Source organism: Typopeltis vanoorti, chromosome 5, assembly GCF_054136105.1.
Source record: "Typopeltis vanoorti isolate ZY-2024b chromosome 5, IOZ_Tvanoo_1.0, whole genome shotgun sequence".
Classification (NCBI taxonomy): Eukaryota; Metazoa; Arthropoda; class Arachnida; order Uropygi; family Thelyphonidae; genus Typopeltis; species Typopeltis vanoorti.
The window spans coordinates 26345369-26363746 of NC_143553.1; the positions used below are offsets into that span (position 1 = coordinate 26345369).

The 18378-nt window shown below is 35.9% G+C and overlaps 1 protein-coding gene across 4 annotated transcripts in view; it reads right to left on the reverse strand.

Annotated features, from left to right (window-relative positions):
* LOC150106270 (mini-chromosome maintenance complex-binding protein) overlaps positions 1 to 18378 on the reverse strand; it is a 219422-nt gene that overhangs the window by 87442 nt on the left and 113602 nt on the right. For all 4 annotated transcript variants that reach the window (XM_090392291.1, XM_090392292.1, XM_090392293.1 and 1 more), the window contains exon 7: positions 12615 to 12798. In XM_090392291.1, coding sequence (XP_090248417.1) covers positions 12615 to 12798 — 184 coding nt within the window. The remainder of the gene's footprint in view (positions 1 to 12614; positions 12799 to 18378) is intronic.

Here is an 18378-nt window from a genome sequence, read left to right on the forward strand (position 1 = left end):
GAATGCTTAGGTGGATGTGCGGTGTGACCAGAAAGGATCATCTGAGAAATGACTATGTCAGGGGAACAGTGAAAGTTACGAACTTAGGAGCGAAAATACAGGAGGCAAGGTTGAGATGGTTTGGTCATGTGATGAGGAGGGAGGATGAATATGTGGGAAGAAGGGTCATGCAGATGGATGTGCAAGGAAGGCGGAAGCGTGGGCGGCCAAAGAAGAGATGGAGGGAGCTGGTAGAAGAGGACTTGAAGATGAAGAACTTGGATGTGGTGACAGCCCAAGACAGGAAGGTGTGGAGGAGACTCATAACAAACAATGACCCCACTTAAGTGGGAGAAGCTGCAGAAGAAGAAGATATATATATATATATGTATTTGCTGCTTTATAAAGTACTATCTCCCACAAGGGGAGGGGGAGATGTAGACCATCGGATCTGTTTAGGTTAGGGCAGTGAAGTAAAGTTTCACGTTTCTTTGTATAGTCATCCATTAGGAACTGGCTTTTGTGAATGACTTTTGTCTTGTTCCATTTAACTCTATGTCTGGTGTGATAGCATGTTCTGCAATTCCAGACTGTTCAGGGTTCAAGGTACTGGATGTATGACTGGTGTTCTTCTAACCAGACCTGAGCAGGTCTTCCTGTTTGTCCAAAATATGATAATCCACACGAGCAGGGAATCTGGTAGACACCTGGATAGCTGAGATGTGGGAGCTTGTCCTTAGGAGACATTAGGAAGTGGAGATTTTTCTGACGGGTCGAAAAGCCACACAGATATTTAGTGGTTTTAGCACCTTAGTTATGCGTTCACTAACCCCTTGGACATAGAGGATAGGTATACGTGTAGGTTCTTCTGTACTTGAAGAGGATGCTGGAGCACGACTACTTAAAGCTCTTTTTATGAAGGACTTCTTATAGCCATTGGATATGAAGGAGGAATTAATATGCTGTAATTCTTTTTGTAAAAGTTCTTCTGAAGAACAAAAGGAGTGGGCTCTATGAAGTAGTGTTTTTATAGTACCTGCCTTTTGGCTGGGATGGTGATGTGATTCAGCGTGGATGTACTGGCCTGTATGAGTCTCTTTCCTATAGACTGTGAATTGTAGATAACCATCTGGTTGGCGAAGAATCAAGGTCTAGAAATGCTAACAGCTTATTTACTTCTAGGGTGAACTGGATCCTTGGATGAAGAGCAATTTTTGAGAGAAACAGTTGTAGTTCTTCTGAGGTGCCCTTCCATAAGGCAAAAATGTCGTTCACATATCTGAACCAAATGTTAGGCCTGGGTGTAATGTTGTCAAAGATACGCTGTTCGAAATGCTCCATGAAGTAGTTGGCAATAGCAGGAGATATTGGATTACCCATTGCTGTCCTGTCGATTTGTTGGTATAACTGGTTTTCAAAGGAAAAATAACCGGACTTTATTACAAATTCAAATAATTTGACAATGTCTGGAGGAAATTCTTGGTGTAGTAATTTTATGCTTCCGCCAACAGAACATTCGTAAATAGCGAAACAACATCTAGACTAATCATAATCTCCGAATCTTCTAGATGCAGATTGGAAATTTTATTTCTGAAGTCCACAGAATTTTTTATATATGTAACAGTTCTTCTAGTTGAAGAAGTGAATAAATTTGACAGAAATTTTGATATTTTGTAAGTGGGACAACCTATACAGTCTACAACCGGTCTTAATGGAATTCCTGGCTTATGCACTTTTGGAAGACCATATAATCTCGGTGGGTGCCCGAAAGAGGTCTTTAGTGTTTTCTTTTTATCTTCATTCCATATCGATATTTTTTCTATAAGGGCATTAAGCTTTTTTATTTGACTACTAGTAAGATCTGAAGTGAGGGGCCTATAAGCTGAATAGTCGCGGAGTAACAGTGATATTTTTCTCTCGTATTCTCTTCTGTCTTGGATGACTACAGCCTTCCCTTTGTCAGCTTTCATAATAATTAGGTTCTTGTTATTTTTTAGCGAATTCAATGCTTTTTGTCCAGCATACGATAAGTTCAGTGGCAGAGGCTTGGCATTAAAAAGAATTTTTGCACACTCAAATCTTGTTCTGTTAGCTGTTTTTTGGGGTAAGGATCGAATACCTCTGTCTATACTATGAAAAAAGTCTATTATGGGTACTTTATTCGGAGCAACAGCAAAATTATGCTCTTTTGACAGAACGAAACGTTTGCTGTCTGTCAGTGGGCAGCCTGATACATTAATCACTACTCTGTGTATCGATGACAGTATTGCTAGATTTGGGGTGGCTCACCAGTGAATCAAACTTGTGTTTCAATCTATCACGGGAAGCATTAAAAACCTTTCGGTATGACATCGATGAAATGCGTAAAACGGTGTTAAAATTTTCAGTCTCTAATACTGATTCTATAGCGTTCTTGTTATCTATTATTTCTTTGTTCAGAAGGGCAAGAGATTTCTTTGCTTCTTGTTGCTGACAATTTAACAGTGACCTACTGGATTTTAAATAAATCCGATGGGCCCATCAGCAATAACCTTTCACAAATTTTCCATCTGCCTACCAGAACACTTGATAATCTTCTCCACTCTTCCCAACACCCTTGATTTCTCATGATAAAAGTTTAATGGAGTGAAACAGTACTAGAAAAGATGAAAACTAGGTGGGGATGCCCACTTAGTTAGGAATCTAGTCTTTTGTCCACATGTTTCAGTTAGTTATGTGCTGCCCTGACAATGCCTCTGTAACTGAGATGAAATATTGGAAGCATTAAATACTATTTTTAATTGTTTCTTAGTGCAGTTTCACTCCATTAAACTTTAATCATGAGTTTTTCCCAGTACTTAAGCCTTAATGCATCCTTGATTTCTTTTTATTCAGTTCTCCTGATTAATATACCAGATGTCAGCTCTCCTCCTGGTGACTCAGATCATAATCGCCTCATAAGTTTTCTTTTCTGCTTTCTTTTGTTTTATATATATATATATATATATATATATAATATATGACCCAAACGAAAGGTCACAAGACCTACAACAGATCAGCGCTATGTGTGGGCAAGAGGATAAAAGGAAAAGAATCTGTTCATATCTTTTTGAACAACTGAAGGTTGTACTCTTCGGAAAAGGCAGAATGGGGGGGGGGGGGCCTGTTCCAAAGAACAGAAGTAGATTTGGTGAGTTTCAAGATCAACTGTAAAAGGGTGTTGGTTAGCAGCAGCTCTTGTTCTAATGATTTTGGAGGAAAGCAGAGGAATAACAATAGCCAATTCAGCAAAGCACTGTCCATGAAAAGCTGTAGCTGTAGAAGAGACACAAGGCAGAAACTGGACTGAATCTGTGAGAGGTAATGAAGTGAATATATGAGAGAGATGAAGGCCATCATTTCTGTAAGAATGATTTCTGTTCTTCGGTCTGAGCAGGTGTTTGTATAAGGAGAAATGAAGCAATATTCGTACCATGGGAAGGAGGAATAAAAGTCATGAAGATCATTCCATTTGACACCCAGTAGTGTCAAAGAACTCGAGACTGGGAACTGGTGGGTGAAGGTTCCTCTGTGGCAAAAAAAAAAAAAAAAAAAAAAAAAAAAAAAAAAAAAAATGTGGTGAGGTTGTGATTTGAATTACGAAGAGGAGACTGATATCCACAGTATATATACTTGGAAGGAGAGCTTGTTAGAAAGAGATCAAGAGACCTTGGCATCCCTGCCTGCTTGATCAGTGAAACTGGAGAAAGGAAGCTGATCTGAGTTGAAGTCCCCAAAAAGAAGAAAATGACCTAACTATTAGGGATTTTGACTGTATAAAGTTAATCTTTAGAGAGAGAGAGAGACAGTTGAAGAGATAAAGGTGATTAATAGTTTCGAGAGCGATAGAGAGAGAGAGCAGGTTGGTTTGGTAGAGAAATTTTGAGCCAAAGCAGATCAAAACATGGGAGATTTGAGGTTTTGCAATTTTTGACATCGTCCATTGGATGAATGCACAAGTGCCACCCTTGTGGCAGAAAAAATTGTGTAATGTGTAGTTTGGACAGTTGAGGTGGTTGTTGAAGCTGCCGTTAGGTTCTGATAAGAATGGTAATCTTGGTTTAAATAACTATAGGTAGTGGTGTACATCATTTATATTGCTCTTTAGGCTGGGAATGTTGGTTTGGTGATATGGAAACTTTTTTTGTGTTAAGAATGGTTTTTTTTTTTATTTATTTTTTTAATAAAGAAATGTCCTTCACTCCCAATCAGCCTTGACTGAGATGGCTGTGCACTTGTTCAACTGTGATAGTCAAGCATTGATGATGCGTGACATGTTATTTTAAGCAAATCGATACTGTAAAATAAGTTCTTCTTGGTACCATTCTAATATTTTTCACATGAGGATGGTTGCGCCAAGCTAATGATCAACACAAGAACATTTACATATATATTTAAAATGAATCTCACCCACAAAGGGTATGCTGTAAACTCAGCACACCCTAAAAAATACAGATGAATAAAACTTTCCAAAATTTGGAAAACAATAATTCCAGGTTTGCATCCTAGGCCACATACAAATTCTGAAGGGACAAACTACCTAGAGAGGACTTTAGAGCTGCCCATGTGTTTCATTGAGTATTGTGTTGTCTTTGTGTGTTACAAGTGTTATTTGTACTCCCTGAAAATATCACAGTGACTGAGACAAAGTATTGGAAGCATTAAAATTAATTTTTTTAATACTTTCTCAGTGCTGTCCATACTCCATTAAACTTCCAACATGATGTCCTCCCAGCATTAATGCCTTACCACAGAGACAATGATTAGACCTACTGTGTCTATGGCCCCACAGAAAGCTCTACTAAGGAAGAAGAAGAGGAGGAGTTTTTTTTTGAGAAAAGAGCAAAACAAATAATAATGATAAGCAGATGTTGAAATGACTACTCATGTTTAAAACATGGACTAGTCATTACTAATACTATGTTACAACATAATGATGTCAACAAATTCACACACAGAAAAATCAAAAAATAAGAACAGTCTCACTGACTTGTTAATGTTGATAGCCAGAGATAGAAAAATATGCTCATCCATGAAAAGTGAGAATTTTTAGTTGATATAAAAAGGAAGAGGCATTTCAGTTTTATTTACATAACACTGATTTTATTTTTATGTCATAATATTTTTTGTGTGTTAACCTTATGCTGCATCTATTGGGAACACTATTCATTACAAATGCCTTTTGGTGAATGTCACTACTTGTGTCACTACAATGGAATATGACCAACAAAAGAATAAGATACACATGAATCATTTTATCTTTAGAAAAAAAGCACACCGTGTATACAGAGTGAGGTAACCAGTTAATCACAACATGACAATCTAAAAAAGTAGCAATTCAGCTTATTTCTTAGTCGGTGTTGGAATAAGCAGAATTTGACCATTAATAATAGATACTAAAACTTGGAAAGTTGAGAGGGAAAAAATTATTTTCCCATATTTCATTATATTGATTCCTGAATGCTTTTTATTGTTTTCTGAGTTACTGTCATGTCATACATCACTGGCCCATCCAACTATGTTTCAGAATGAATTAGAATTCAGAAATACATTAATCTGGTTGCATGTGTTATGCATAGACCTAATGGCTTTATTTTATTGAGAGGTTTCATGATACTGAATGTTTTCACCATTTGCTTATGACAGAGAAGAAACTTTTTCAATAAAAATGATTCAAGTCACAGTTTTAGAAGCAAAAATGCAGCAAAAGAAGTATTATTAATAATAAAAAAAAGCCTTGTATCACTTATAAAATGCATGAATTTTTTCTTCACAGACTGAAAAACACATTAATAAGTAGTTAACATATTTGTTTCTTAACTGATAGTTATATAGGGTAAAAATTTAATATACCATTAGCAAGGAATAAACATAACTATTATACCAGCTTCCTCTGACACAAAATCCTGCCAACACCAACATGCACAAATTCAAGCTTATTGACTGAGATCCAGATTTACTGAAACACACCTGGGATGCTGGACCACACATATCTGACTTGCTCTGTAAATATGGCAATCATCAGATATTCCCTGGACTATATGTAATCAAAGACACAACACTCTAAATACTGCAAGCAGCTAATTCACATGGATTTCAAGAAAAACAGAATGTGCAACTACCTCTTCATTGTTGTAAAAGTCATCATTTACAGTTTCCATCTAAAACACAGAAATAACAATGATTATTCCTCACGTAGTCTACAGAAACCTTAAGTGTAGCCTATATGCAGAAAACTACACAGCAGACTATTCCTTGTGTATCACCACCACAGAAAATGAATGTCATTCTCAATTCAGTGAAGAATGAAATAAAAACTGATACCCCTTTTCAGCATCAAAGAAGATGAACATACATATACGAGAATCCATTTCAACTCCATGATGAGAAGCACAGAAAATGCCAGCATCCCTAGTGCAGCCCAAAATCTCCATTGTTCCCTTAAAAAATTAAAACGAGTTACTTTCCAATTAATTTGGTGTAGAGTTTAGAATCTGATCAGAGGTACAATTTATTAAATGTAACATGTCATTTGTGTTCTTTTTTCCACATAAAAAAAAAAGGCACCTTCATAAACAAAATTAAAAAATATAACACTCAGAAAAGATGACTTATTAGTCAATTTCTGAAGTTTTTCCACTTGGGTATACCATAAATTAAAGATGCCAAGAAATTATATTCATGTTGTACCATCATTTTGTATTTTTAAATTTGAAAACACACCCCAACTCAACATCACCAGAGTTAAAAATCGATACTATCAACATAAGAAGCCTGAATGGCAAAGAAATGGAGCTAGCGGAGGAATTAGATAAGTACCAGATCAACATAATAGGGGTGACTGAAACAAACAAGACAAAAATTGGTGAGATCTTTCTGAGCAATAAATACAAGATGTTATATTCAGGCAATGACAATCAAGGAAAAGAAGGAGTAGCCATAGTATTCAACACAAAATACAAGGATCATCATCTTGAATTGCAGGCAGTGTCAAGTAGAGTGATTTGGGCAAACATCAGAATGGAGAACTGGACAATGAGACTTATTTGTGCCTATGGTCCCACAGAAGGTTCTACTAAGGTAGAAGTGGAGAAATTTTTTGAGGCTCTAGAGAAAGCTACTGACACAATGAAAATAGAAAAGTTGGTCCTTGTTGGGGATCTAAATAGCAGAGTAGAAAGTGATTGTCAGACAAACAAAATGTTTTGGGAAAATTTGGAGAAAAGAGCAAAGCTAATAATAATGGCAAATACCTGTTGGATTTCTGCTCAGGACATGGACTGGTTATTACTAACACCATGTTCCAACATAAAAATGTGCACAAATTCATATGGAGAGAAGAGGCAAGGAATAAGAAAAGTCTCATTGACTATGTTATTGTTGATAGTGATATTTTCTCACTGGTGCAGGACCCCAGAGTGTACAGAGGATTTGAAATTGGAAGCGATCACTATTTAGTCTTGAGCAGGATAAAATTGAACTTCATATTGAAAAGAATGACATGTAAGAAAGTTTTAAAGCGAATAAAAGTTGAGCAGCTCTCAGATGTGAACTGTAGACTAAAATAAACAAAGATTATTGAAGGAAAAATGAAAGAGATTGAGAACAGGAACCAAATCTTGGAGATTCAGTGGCAAGCCTTGAAGAAAACCCTGATTGATTCAGCTAGAGAGGCATGTGGTGAAGTTGTCAGCAAGGATAGAAAAATTAGAACTAAACAAAAGTCATGGGAGAACTTTGGCAAGAACATAGAAAATAAATATCAAGAAGGTGGCAAAATATTCTGGAGGTTGTTGAAGAAGCTTAGGAATAGAGGGAAGAGCTGTAAAAGGAGTCAGAGATAATAAAGGTGACATGAAAACGGGAGAAAAAGATATCTTTGAAGTATGGAGTGATTACTTTGAAAATTTGCTAAATGAAACAAGCAGTGATGACAGCACAGTGATAAAAAACACTGACCAGGCATGCAGTCAGGAATACATATCCATACTTGAAGTAGAAAAAGCCATTAAAGGCAGCAGGAGTAGATGATATTCGACCAGAAATGCTGAAATATGGTGGTATAAAAGTCTTACAGTGGCTGCACTATGTTGTTCAGAATGCCTGGACAGAGGGACAAATTCCAGACGATTGGAGTAGAGGAGCTCTCATAGTACCCATATATAAAAAGGGAAATAAAACTGAATGTGAGAATTACAGAGGTATATTCCTACTGAGTGTTCCTGGTAAGATATATGCAAGTATACTTGAGAAACGGTTGAGAAGAATTGTGGAAGAAAAGCTTGGTGAAGAACAAGCTGGATTCAGGTCAAATAGAGGCTGTCAGGATCAGATCTTCACTTTACGACAAATAGTGGAGAAATCATGGAAATATAACAAAGATCTGTATTTAAGTTTTGTCGATTTGGAAAAGGCATATGACAAGGTGCCAAGAGAGAAGCTATTGAATACGCTACAGTTATATGGTGTCAATGGGGCATTATATCAAGTAATACTTTGTCTTTATTTAAGTTGTAAGTCAGCAGTTAGAAATGAAGGAAGTACAGGAAGATGGTTTAATGTTAAATCTGGTGTGAGACAAGGATGTATTTATCCCCACTGTTATTCATTATCTATATGGATCACATTATGAAGGAAAGTGGTATTAAACATGATATCAAAATTGGAGATGTTAATGTCAGCTCTTTGCTTTATGCGGACGATATTATACTTCTAAATAAATCCGCTACAAGTCTGCAAGATTCTCTGACTAAATTGAATAACTGTTGTAATAGATATGGTATGAAGGTCAGCAATAAAAAGACAAAGACAATGAAAATAGGCAGAATCGTGAAAATGTCAACTGTGTTGTGAATGGAGAACCTGTGGAACAAGTAAACCATTTCAGCTACTTAGGCACATTTTTAGTGAAGATGGTAAATTAAATATGGAAATAGACAACAGAATCAACAAAGCTGGTATGGTAGGAAGTCAATTGAATAAATTCATATGGAATAAGAGAGAAATTAGTCGGAACACTAAATTAGCTGTATACAAGACAGTGTTCAAACCGGTTTTAACTTATGGATCTGAGAGCTGGGTCAGTAGTAAAACATTTGACCAAAGACTAGAGTCTGTAGATATGAGAGTCCTGAGAAAGATTAGAGGTGTGAACAGATGGCATTAATGGCAATATCATATTAAAAACGATTATATTAGGAAAGAACTTGACATTGTCAGCATCCAGGAATGCATTAACAGAGCTAATCTCAGGTGGTATGGTTACTTAAACAGAATGGGTGAGGAAAGATTAGCAAAACAAGTGTTTTCTGCCAAGTTGGCAGAAAAAACGACCCAGAAGAAGACCAAGATATAGGTGGATTGATACGGTACAAAGTGCCTTAGAATAGAAATATAAGATCTGTAAATGTAGGAGTATTGACAAGTAACAGACTGATTTGGAGGAAAATTGTAGATAGGAAGTTAGTAATGATGTAAATTTTTCATGTAGTACTATCATATCCTGTACATGCCTTGAGGGTACATGGCAGTAATTTGATGACGATAAAATGAGAAATTATATTCTTGGTTTCTTTATCCAAATGGAAGCAAACAAAGTTTGCAGATGAAGTAACTTTACACCACTTGCCTTAGTATCCCATAATGCAAAGCACATATCCTTAACGACATGTATAATGCTATATATTATGGGAAGGGTCGCTACCCAGGCCAGTTTCGACCTTTACCACTCCCATCAGTGGGAGCCGGAACCAGAAGTGATACCAAGTTGAAGTAATATTTCCACATACAAGTAGCCAAAAGGTATCAGGTATCACACCTTATTACTAAAATACTCTGGATTAGAGACAGATGTTGAAAGTTTTTCTACTTGGTTATACGATAACTTAAAGATGCCAAGAAAATATATTCTTGGTGTAATCCTTTATCCAAGTATCAGCAAACAAAGTTTGCACGTGAAGTAACTTCACATGCAAACTTGTACTAAGGCAAGTGATGAAGTTATTAGCCTTTATATACAAGTTTTAATAAAGTTCAAAACCGGTCTGGGTAGTGACGCTTCCCACAATGCACATACATCCTTATGTCCATAAGGATGTATGTGCTTTGCATTGTGGGATACTAAGGCAAGCGATGTGAAATTATTAGTCTCTATATAAGTTGCCTAGTCGCGAAGTTACTTCACATACATACAAACTTTGTTTGCTTATACTTGGATAAAGGATTAAACCAAGAACATAATTTCTTGCCATCTTTGATTTATTAGTCAGTTTTAATGTTTTTGTCTTTTATCCATCATTTGAGAGGGTTTAGTCTAATTCTTCCTTGCTGACCGGGCTTCATTTCATTTAACTAACTACTTAGTTAAATGAAATATCTGAGAGAGGAGGCAGACTCCCACAGCAACGAAGAAGTTCAAAGTATGACAGTAAGGATACACCACTAGCCCTTGGGGGGGGGGGGGAGAAGAAAACAAAAGGAGAGTGAAAGAAGAGGACGGACTAGTCTACAGATAATATAACAGATGTATACTATGTAAAGTAAAGCTTAGTCCAGCATCAGGCACCTTGGGTTCACCACTCTAGTGCTCACTAGAAATAAATAAGTCTCTGAGGCAACCTTCAATATTACTCTAATCCATTCCAACCTAATAAGCTCTAATTAGTTACTTTTGGCCTATACTGTGTGGGTGAACTGAAACTGATGTCAGCAAGTTGCAAAGGCATATCCATTTAGAGCATCTACTATCTAGATGGTACAGTCTGTAAGAATGTTTGAATTCATGCAAACAGTGGTGATTGCAGATGACTTATAGAAATACAGGTAACCCTCATATAACGCAGATGTTAGGTTCCACAGAAATGCCGCATTATATAAATCGCGTTATGCGAGACTCAGATCACACAGAAAAAATAGAATTATATTCCAAAATCTTTTTTTTTTAATTATATAAACAACGACATATCCAACAAAAAAAAATTTTATTTAATTCATATAAGTTAAGAAAACATATAAACTATGAAACAAATACATAGTATAAACTTATCTTGGACATCATTTGTATAATTAATTCTCAGTGCATACTTCGGCTGGTTTAGTTATCAAGAAATCAGTAATAAGACCTTGCTTACCACTATGCTGAAATTTTTTATCAAGTTCATAATACGGAGCTAAACAAATATCCAATTGTCTCGTGAATTTTTCAGAGCGCTCCATTGAGGGATCATAATCCGTAAAATAACATCCTAACTTTCTTGCTAAGTCTAATCCTGCTAATTTCTTTAAACTGAATTCTTTAACGGTCATCACAATCAGAATCTTTGGTAGAACTTTCCCTGCCTTTTGGTTCAATGTCATCTATTAATTGTACCGGTTTCTCCTCATTTAAATCGCATCAGTTTTCGCTAATTTCGTTTTCAATCATATCACAAAAGCCCTCTAAAGTGGCAATTACTATAAAAATAAAATTTTTACATAAAAAAGCATAACATATTGTATGTAACTCACCAGAAAATAAAATGCTCAGTTTCAGATTAACACACTTCATGTTATGGACATCCTTTCTTTCATAGCTACATGGTGATCAGCATTTGCTATAATAAAATTACAGAGAAATCTACTATATTTTTAATGCGCTTTCCTGGCAGAAAACAAACACAATTTTCAACGATAAACACTTTATACATTTTTTTGATGTACATGCGTGCTAAAGGGTATTTCCCCTAATATAAATGCACTACTTATAACTACATGCGCAATATGGGCAGACGCAAATTCAACAAAGATAAAATTTGATTTTTAATTCATGGGGTGAAAAATATATGAAAAAAATAAAGGGTTACTACAATTTGTAGAATGTGTTTTTATCGAAACCACGTTGTATAAGTACTGCAGTCTACAATTTGTAGACCGCGTTATATCGAAATCGTGTTGTATAAGTACCGCCTTGTACGAGGATGTATTTAGCATGCAATGTGTATGATCTTTTAGCATAGATGTTACCAATTTTAGGCGATGGAATATTGAATGGAAAAGAATTTGTTCCTTACATCATACTATAACTTGATATGAATGCAAATTTAAGGAAGTTTGTGAAATTTCAATCAATCAAAAGTCCCAAAACTGTGGATGGCACACATTCAGTCCACATAACTTCTGTTTTAAGTTCTCCAACAAACCCTCACTTCAGGACTCAAGGCAATAATTTCAGCTGTTACTTCATATATTGGTCACCATCAATACTGTTTCAATTTATCTGCTAGTAGTCTTTGGTATATAGTATACGTATACTCCCAATGACCTTGATATGAAGGTCAAAACATCAAGTAATTATTTTAGTTTAAATTGAAGTTATTACTCTAACATAGCAGATGTCTCCGTAATTTTATTATAGCAAATGCTGATCACCATGTAGCTATGAAAGAAAGGATGTCCATAACATGATTCCTTTCAAATGCAGATAGTCTATCTTGCTATACATAATCCAAGTATACATTTTAACCAAGTTGAAATTAAAGAAGTATTTAGTCTATAGTTAACCTGGCCTTTCATGTGCTTGATCATTTTGTATTTTCAATAAGTAAATTATTAAAAAAATAATAAAATAAAATATGACCTACTCTGTCATGTTTTCCCTTTCAGTAATATGGGCTAACTGAGGATCAACCGAGAGTATTCCAATAAATTCAACCATATCATTTACTTTAAGACCATCACATGATCCATACACCTTCACTAGGCATGCTTTTCCAACAGTATTTGGAAGTGGGAAGTTTAAATCAAGGCTAATTCCAGTTGTATTTCCTAAAGTTGATAATGAGAAATAATATACAAGACAGTTAAATTATTCTGCTTCAAACTTATTAGATTATTTTATTGTAGACATGCAAAACAGCAACAAATACAAATCCTTTTATTCATACCAACTTTCTGATTATTCTCCTATCGACATCATTGCTGGAATGATATTCTCGACAGGTATGCATAAATTATGGAAGTATATTTTTATGATGCAATTAATTTCATTTCATATCTGTGTTTTCTTTTGATATCGTCTATTTTTATTAATTCTTATTTTTCGGCCTTGCAAAGGAGTTGAAAACAATATCTCTTCCTCTATATATACATATACCCAGTGAATTTTTTTTTTTTTTTTTTTTTTGTAAAAAATAGGTGCTGGTACTCATTCTTTGCTAGTAGGAAAAACTGAATGAAAATTAGAATGATAAGAAAGAAAGGAAAGCTAAAAAATGATTTACTGATACTGTTGCTTCACAGTGTGATAATGTTTTTAGAATAAGAACCACAAATTAAGATGACACAGTTTATCAAGCATAAATTTATTGTACAAGTATATAAAAATAAATAATACGTATATAATAAATTTTATAAAAAATTTCAAATTTTTATTAAGTTATCTTGCACAGTATGCAGACTTCTTTCCTTACCATTTGTGTCTATTGCTAAATATGTTTCCTAAGCAGTCAACTGAATCAACATATTTTGCTGGATATAAGAATTGTGTTGTGAAGAAATTCTTTTTGTCATCAATGAAGCTCTTGAGCTGAGGATCAGATTCATTTGTGAAAATCCTCATTCATATTCACTTGTTAGCCTCGGTAGCTCAGTCAGTATAGACGAAGCCCTTTGGTCAAAAAGACTTGGGTTCAATTCCAGTCAGTGGATGTGAGGAATCTTTATATGGTCTCTTTCGATGAAAGGCGAGTTAGTCGGTCTCATACAGAGGTAAGGGATTTTTTCACCTGAAAACTTGGGTTTTTCATCCCCCAGAACAGGCAAACTGGCCCCCCTGAACACAAAGCACACCGGAAGGCATAGGGCTAACCACTTTATCCTTGAGTTATGGTTGCGAAGTCCAAGAATACTTGGAAGGGTCGTGGGTGCTTAAGTACCTGTTAGGACCACTGATAGGATATTCACTTATTAAATTTGGTATTATATTCAGAACATTCATCAAATGCTTCAGTTTTTTTGAAACAGTCTGTTCAGTTAGGTATTTTCAAAATACATGAACTGTATCTCTTTCATTTAACTTAAGTCTAATTGAGAATTCTCTAACTTCACTCTCACCATGTCACGTGAGAGTTAATATCTTCAGGGAAGTGTTTCTTATCAAGTACTCAAGCCAAGGCTGCCAAATCAGCATTTTTACTATCCAACAGCCTGTTTTCTATTGATTGTTCCAAAGTTCTGTGGAAAGTTTTCAGATCGACTGGAGAAAAAAAAAATTTGTCCCACGAAGTAATACTGATTGAAATCATAGATTTTCGGCAGATCTGGAAGCATTTTCGTAACATCATACTAGAACTGTTTGTCTTTCATGAAAAAGTTGCACAACTTTCATATATTTTTAATTTTTTTATTTGCACTATAGAAATCTGTGTCGCATTCCAATTTCAAACTTAGGTCTGAGAATTCTTGAAGAGCATCACACATTAAACCTAAGTCTGCATTTATAATTTTTTTTCTGTAGTCCTTCGTGTGTATATTTTTCTTTTTGGTCTTGATTTCAATCATTTTTTGCTTCTTGAAAGTGGTGAACTAATACTTCATAGTCATTCCAAAGAGCTGACAGACTGGAAACTCAATTTTACCCATCATGTGCTTAATTCTTCCAATTTTTAATAATTGAATATCAAGTGAGTTTGCACACACACTTTCAATTCTCTGGCATTTTTTGGCAATGAGCTATACATGACAAAGTCTGTTAATAAATGTTTTAAATATATCAATACCTGCAACAGATTTCACAGTATCGCTAACTGATAGTTCTAATCGATGATTGACACAATGCTACTATTTCCAAAGGACTTGCTCTCAGCTTTTCAAGCAGCTTTATGATTTCCTGTTTACTTATAACTGAAAATTTTCTTTCTTAAAGACAGTAGCTGTTGCTGTCCACTCTTGCCAAAATAGGTAACTTCATTGTCTGACCATCCTTTAGAATTCTTCATGCCCTTCTTTTTTTCATTCCAAGACTACTAATTTGCTTACATAATGCACATTCAAGTCTCTTATTTTGACAATATAGTCACTTTTACTTTGCCAAAATCAATCAATTTTTTTTGATCATCAATATTTGATGCAGATACTATGAAGAACAAAAACAGTCATTGACACGGCCTCCAGTTAATTCTTCACTTGCTTTTAATCTTAACTGTGAAAAGAGAAAAGAAATTAGTAATTCTTTTCATTTTTTACTCTACAGTTCAAGATAACTTGTATATTACTTCTTAGATGAACAGAATGTTTGTGAAAGTCGGATAAAACTAGTAAAATGATTTAACATTTGCAATGGCAATAGTCACATGCCGTACTTGACCTTGTGGCAGGACATAAGAATCTACCACAGGCTTTGTGTTGGCATATCCAATATATATACTGGTAGCTTAGTATTGGAATAAATATGATCCTGAAAAACAGCCACCTCTAGACACCTAACAACAATAGTGAATTTTAAATTATTATTATTATTATTATGTGACACCTCCAGGGAGTCCAAAGACTCATCGAGGGAGAATGTGCTAACACCATCAAATGATTGGTCTCTCCATGTTGTTCGGAAACAAATTGACGCCACACGCTTTCTCTTAGCTGAATTAACAAAGCTATTCGTGCACTTGAAGAAGAGCTTGTATGCACTTTAAATCACGAGCTTTGGTCAATTTTACATGACATCTCGTGTACCACAGCAAACAAAGAATTTGAGAAAATATGGGATTGATATATCAGAAAATTAAAAAAGAACTCTACCGTTAATCCAAACCTTCCTACCAGCACTGTAATCAACCTGTCTTCAGTCACCCTGAAGCACTCAATGCACTTTCATGTGGCCACAACTTCACCATTGCTCCCAGAAAAATACCTAGTGAGGATATTATGATCCAGATCGAACGCGGAATCCACCACCTTCCGATTCAAATCGGCAACAGTATAAGACTGGATGTAGCTTGTGTCCTCTCCAAAGCAAGACCACCAAAAACCAACATATCCAATAAAGAATATAAAGCTCTGCAGGAAATGAGGAATAATAAAGAAATAGTTATCACCAAAGCGGATAAGGGAAATGCAACTGTAGTACTTAAACAAACGGACTACACAGGGAAGCTTCATGCTATTCTATTAGATCGAGCTACTTACCTCCCTATCGAATACAATCCCACCAACTCACAAATCAGAAAACTTCACAGGTTCCTTAAGAAGGTCACTTCTTGGCCTGTAGAAGTTACTAACAGATTAAAACTATTTAACTCTATACCCTCCCCCCATATTTATGGACTCCCAAAAATACACAAAGAAAATGTGCCATTACATCCCATAGTGGATGGCATTAATTCCCCCACATACAAATTTGCTAAACATTTGGCCAAAGCGCTCACACACTATCACACATAAAAAACTCAGCCCACTTCAAGGAAAGCATAGAAAACCTTACACTCCAACATACTGACATAATGGTCAGCTTTAACGTCTCCTCCTTATTCACAAATGTCCCACTCAAGGAAACTTTAGAGCTAATCCAAGCTAAATTTCCTCCCGATATCTCAGCCCTATTTCAGTTCACGATGAACTCAGGATATTTCATTTGGAAGGGAAAATTCTACAAACAAATAGAGGGGACAGCCATGGGTTCACCACTCTCGGCCAATTTCTTTATGGAGACCTTTGAAGAAAAAGCCTTAGCCTCTGCCCCACAAAAACCAACCATATGGCTTCGCTATGTTGATGATGTATTCTCTATTTGGCCACATGGCTCTGATACACTCCTCTCCTTCTTAACACACTTAAACAACCAACACCCCAGAATCAAGTTCACCCTGGAAAAAGAGGGGAACAACAGCCTCCCTTTCCTAGACACACAAGTCACCCGCCAGCCTGATGGAACCTTGGTTTTCTCAGTTTATAGAAAACCCACCCACACAGGCAGGTACATTCACCAACAATCCCACCCCTCACAACAATATGGAGTGATGAAAACACTATACAACAGGGCTAAACTAATCTGTTCAAACGACAAGGCCCTAAACACTGAACTAATTCACATCCTCAACACTTTCTCAGCCAATGGCTACCCCCCCCCATAAAATCCAAAAAATATTGAAACCAACAAACCACAACGCCCCCCCCCCCTTCATAACAAGGATTACTCTAAATCCATCACCACTCCCGAAATCCGAGGCACCTCGGAAAAAATTATCAAAAATTTAAAAAAAACATGACTTGACCTCCTGTTACAGACCATACAGAAAATTGGCATCCCTAATCCGTTCCACTAAAGACCAATCACTTCCCCTAGACCTACCTGGTGTATACCAGGTCCCTTAGAGCTGTAAACTGTCTTACTGTGGCCAAACAGGCAGGAAAGCGAATATCACAATTTCAGAACACAAGGACTACATCCGGTTTCACAAGTACAGCCACTCGGGTCTTGCAGACCATGCTCAGGATACACGCCACAGAATATGGTGGAAGAAAGTTACAATAATAACCGTAGCAAGTTCAAATTCGAAAAGACTATTCATGGAATCAGCCTCAGCCCTAAGAAACTCTTCAAACCTCAACAAATTTGGTTGCATGAGACTGCCACAAATTTGGGAGACTTACATCAGCAGACCTTCAGCCCAACGGCAAAGAACACCTACATAGCCCGCTAGGTGGAACCATTAGGCCTTTTAGGAGAACAATAGCTTCCTCACTTCATTCTCAGTTACTGTGTTGTAGTGCCTACGTGCCTTTTTTGTAAGTTCCTTTTGAAGATGGCAATGTGATGTTGCCAAAATATCGGAAATATTTATTTAAGTATAATTTAATTTATATTCTTATGTATGTTGTCAATTCCTTGAGTGATTTAGTAATGCATAATCAACGTATAAGCTTGTCTACAAGAATTATGGTTATTCTATAAATTAAAGATGCCAAGAAATTACATTATTGGTTTCATTCCTTAAGCATAAGCAAACAAAGTTTGCACTTGAAGTAACTTCATGACTGAGCTACTTATATGAGAGTCTAATGACTTCACATCAATTGCCTTAGTATCCCATAATGCAAGGCACATAACCTTACAGACATGTATATACTGCTATGCATTATGGGAAAGGCCACTACCCAGACCAGTTTCAACCTTTATTGATGTCTCACCAATAGGAGGCAGAACCAGAAGTAACACTAAGATTGAAGTAATGCAGAAGTCATATTTCCATATACAAATAGCAAAAAGATGTCACACCTTATTACTAAAATACTCTGGATTAGAGATGGTTGTTAAAGTTTTTTTCACTCGTTTATACTACAAGTTAAAGATGCCAAGAAATTATATTCTTGATTTCATCCCTTATCCAAATGTAACTAAACAAAGTTTGC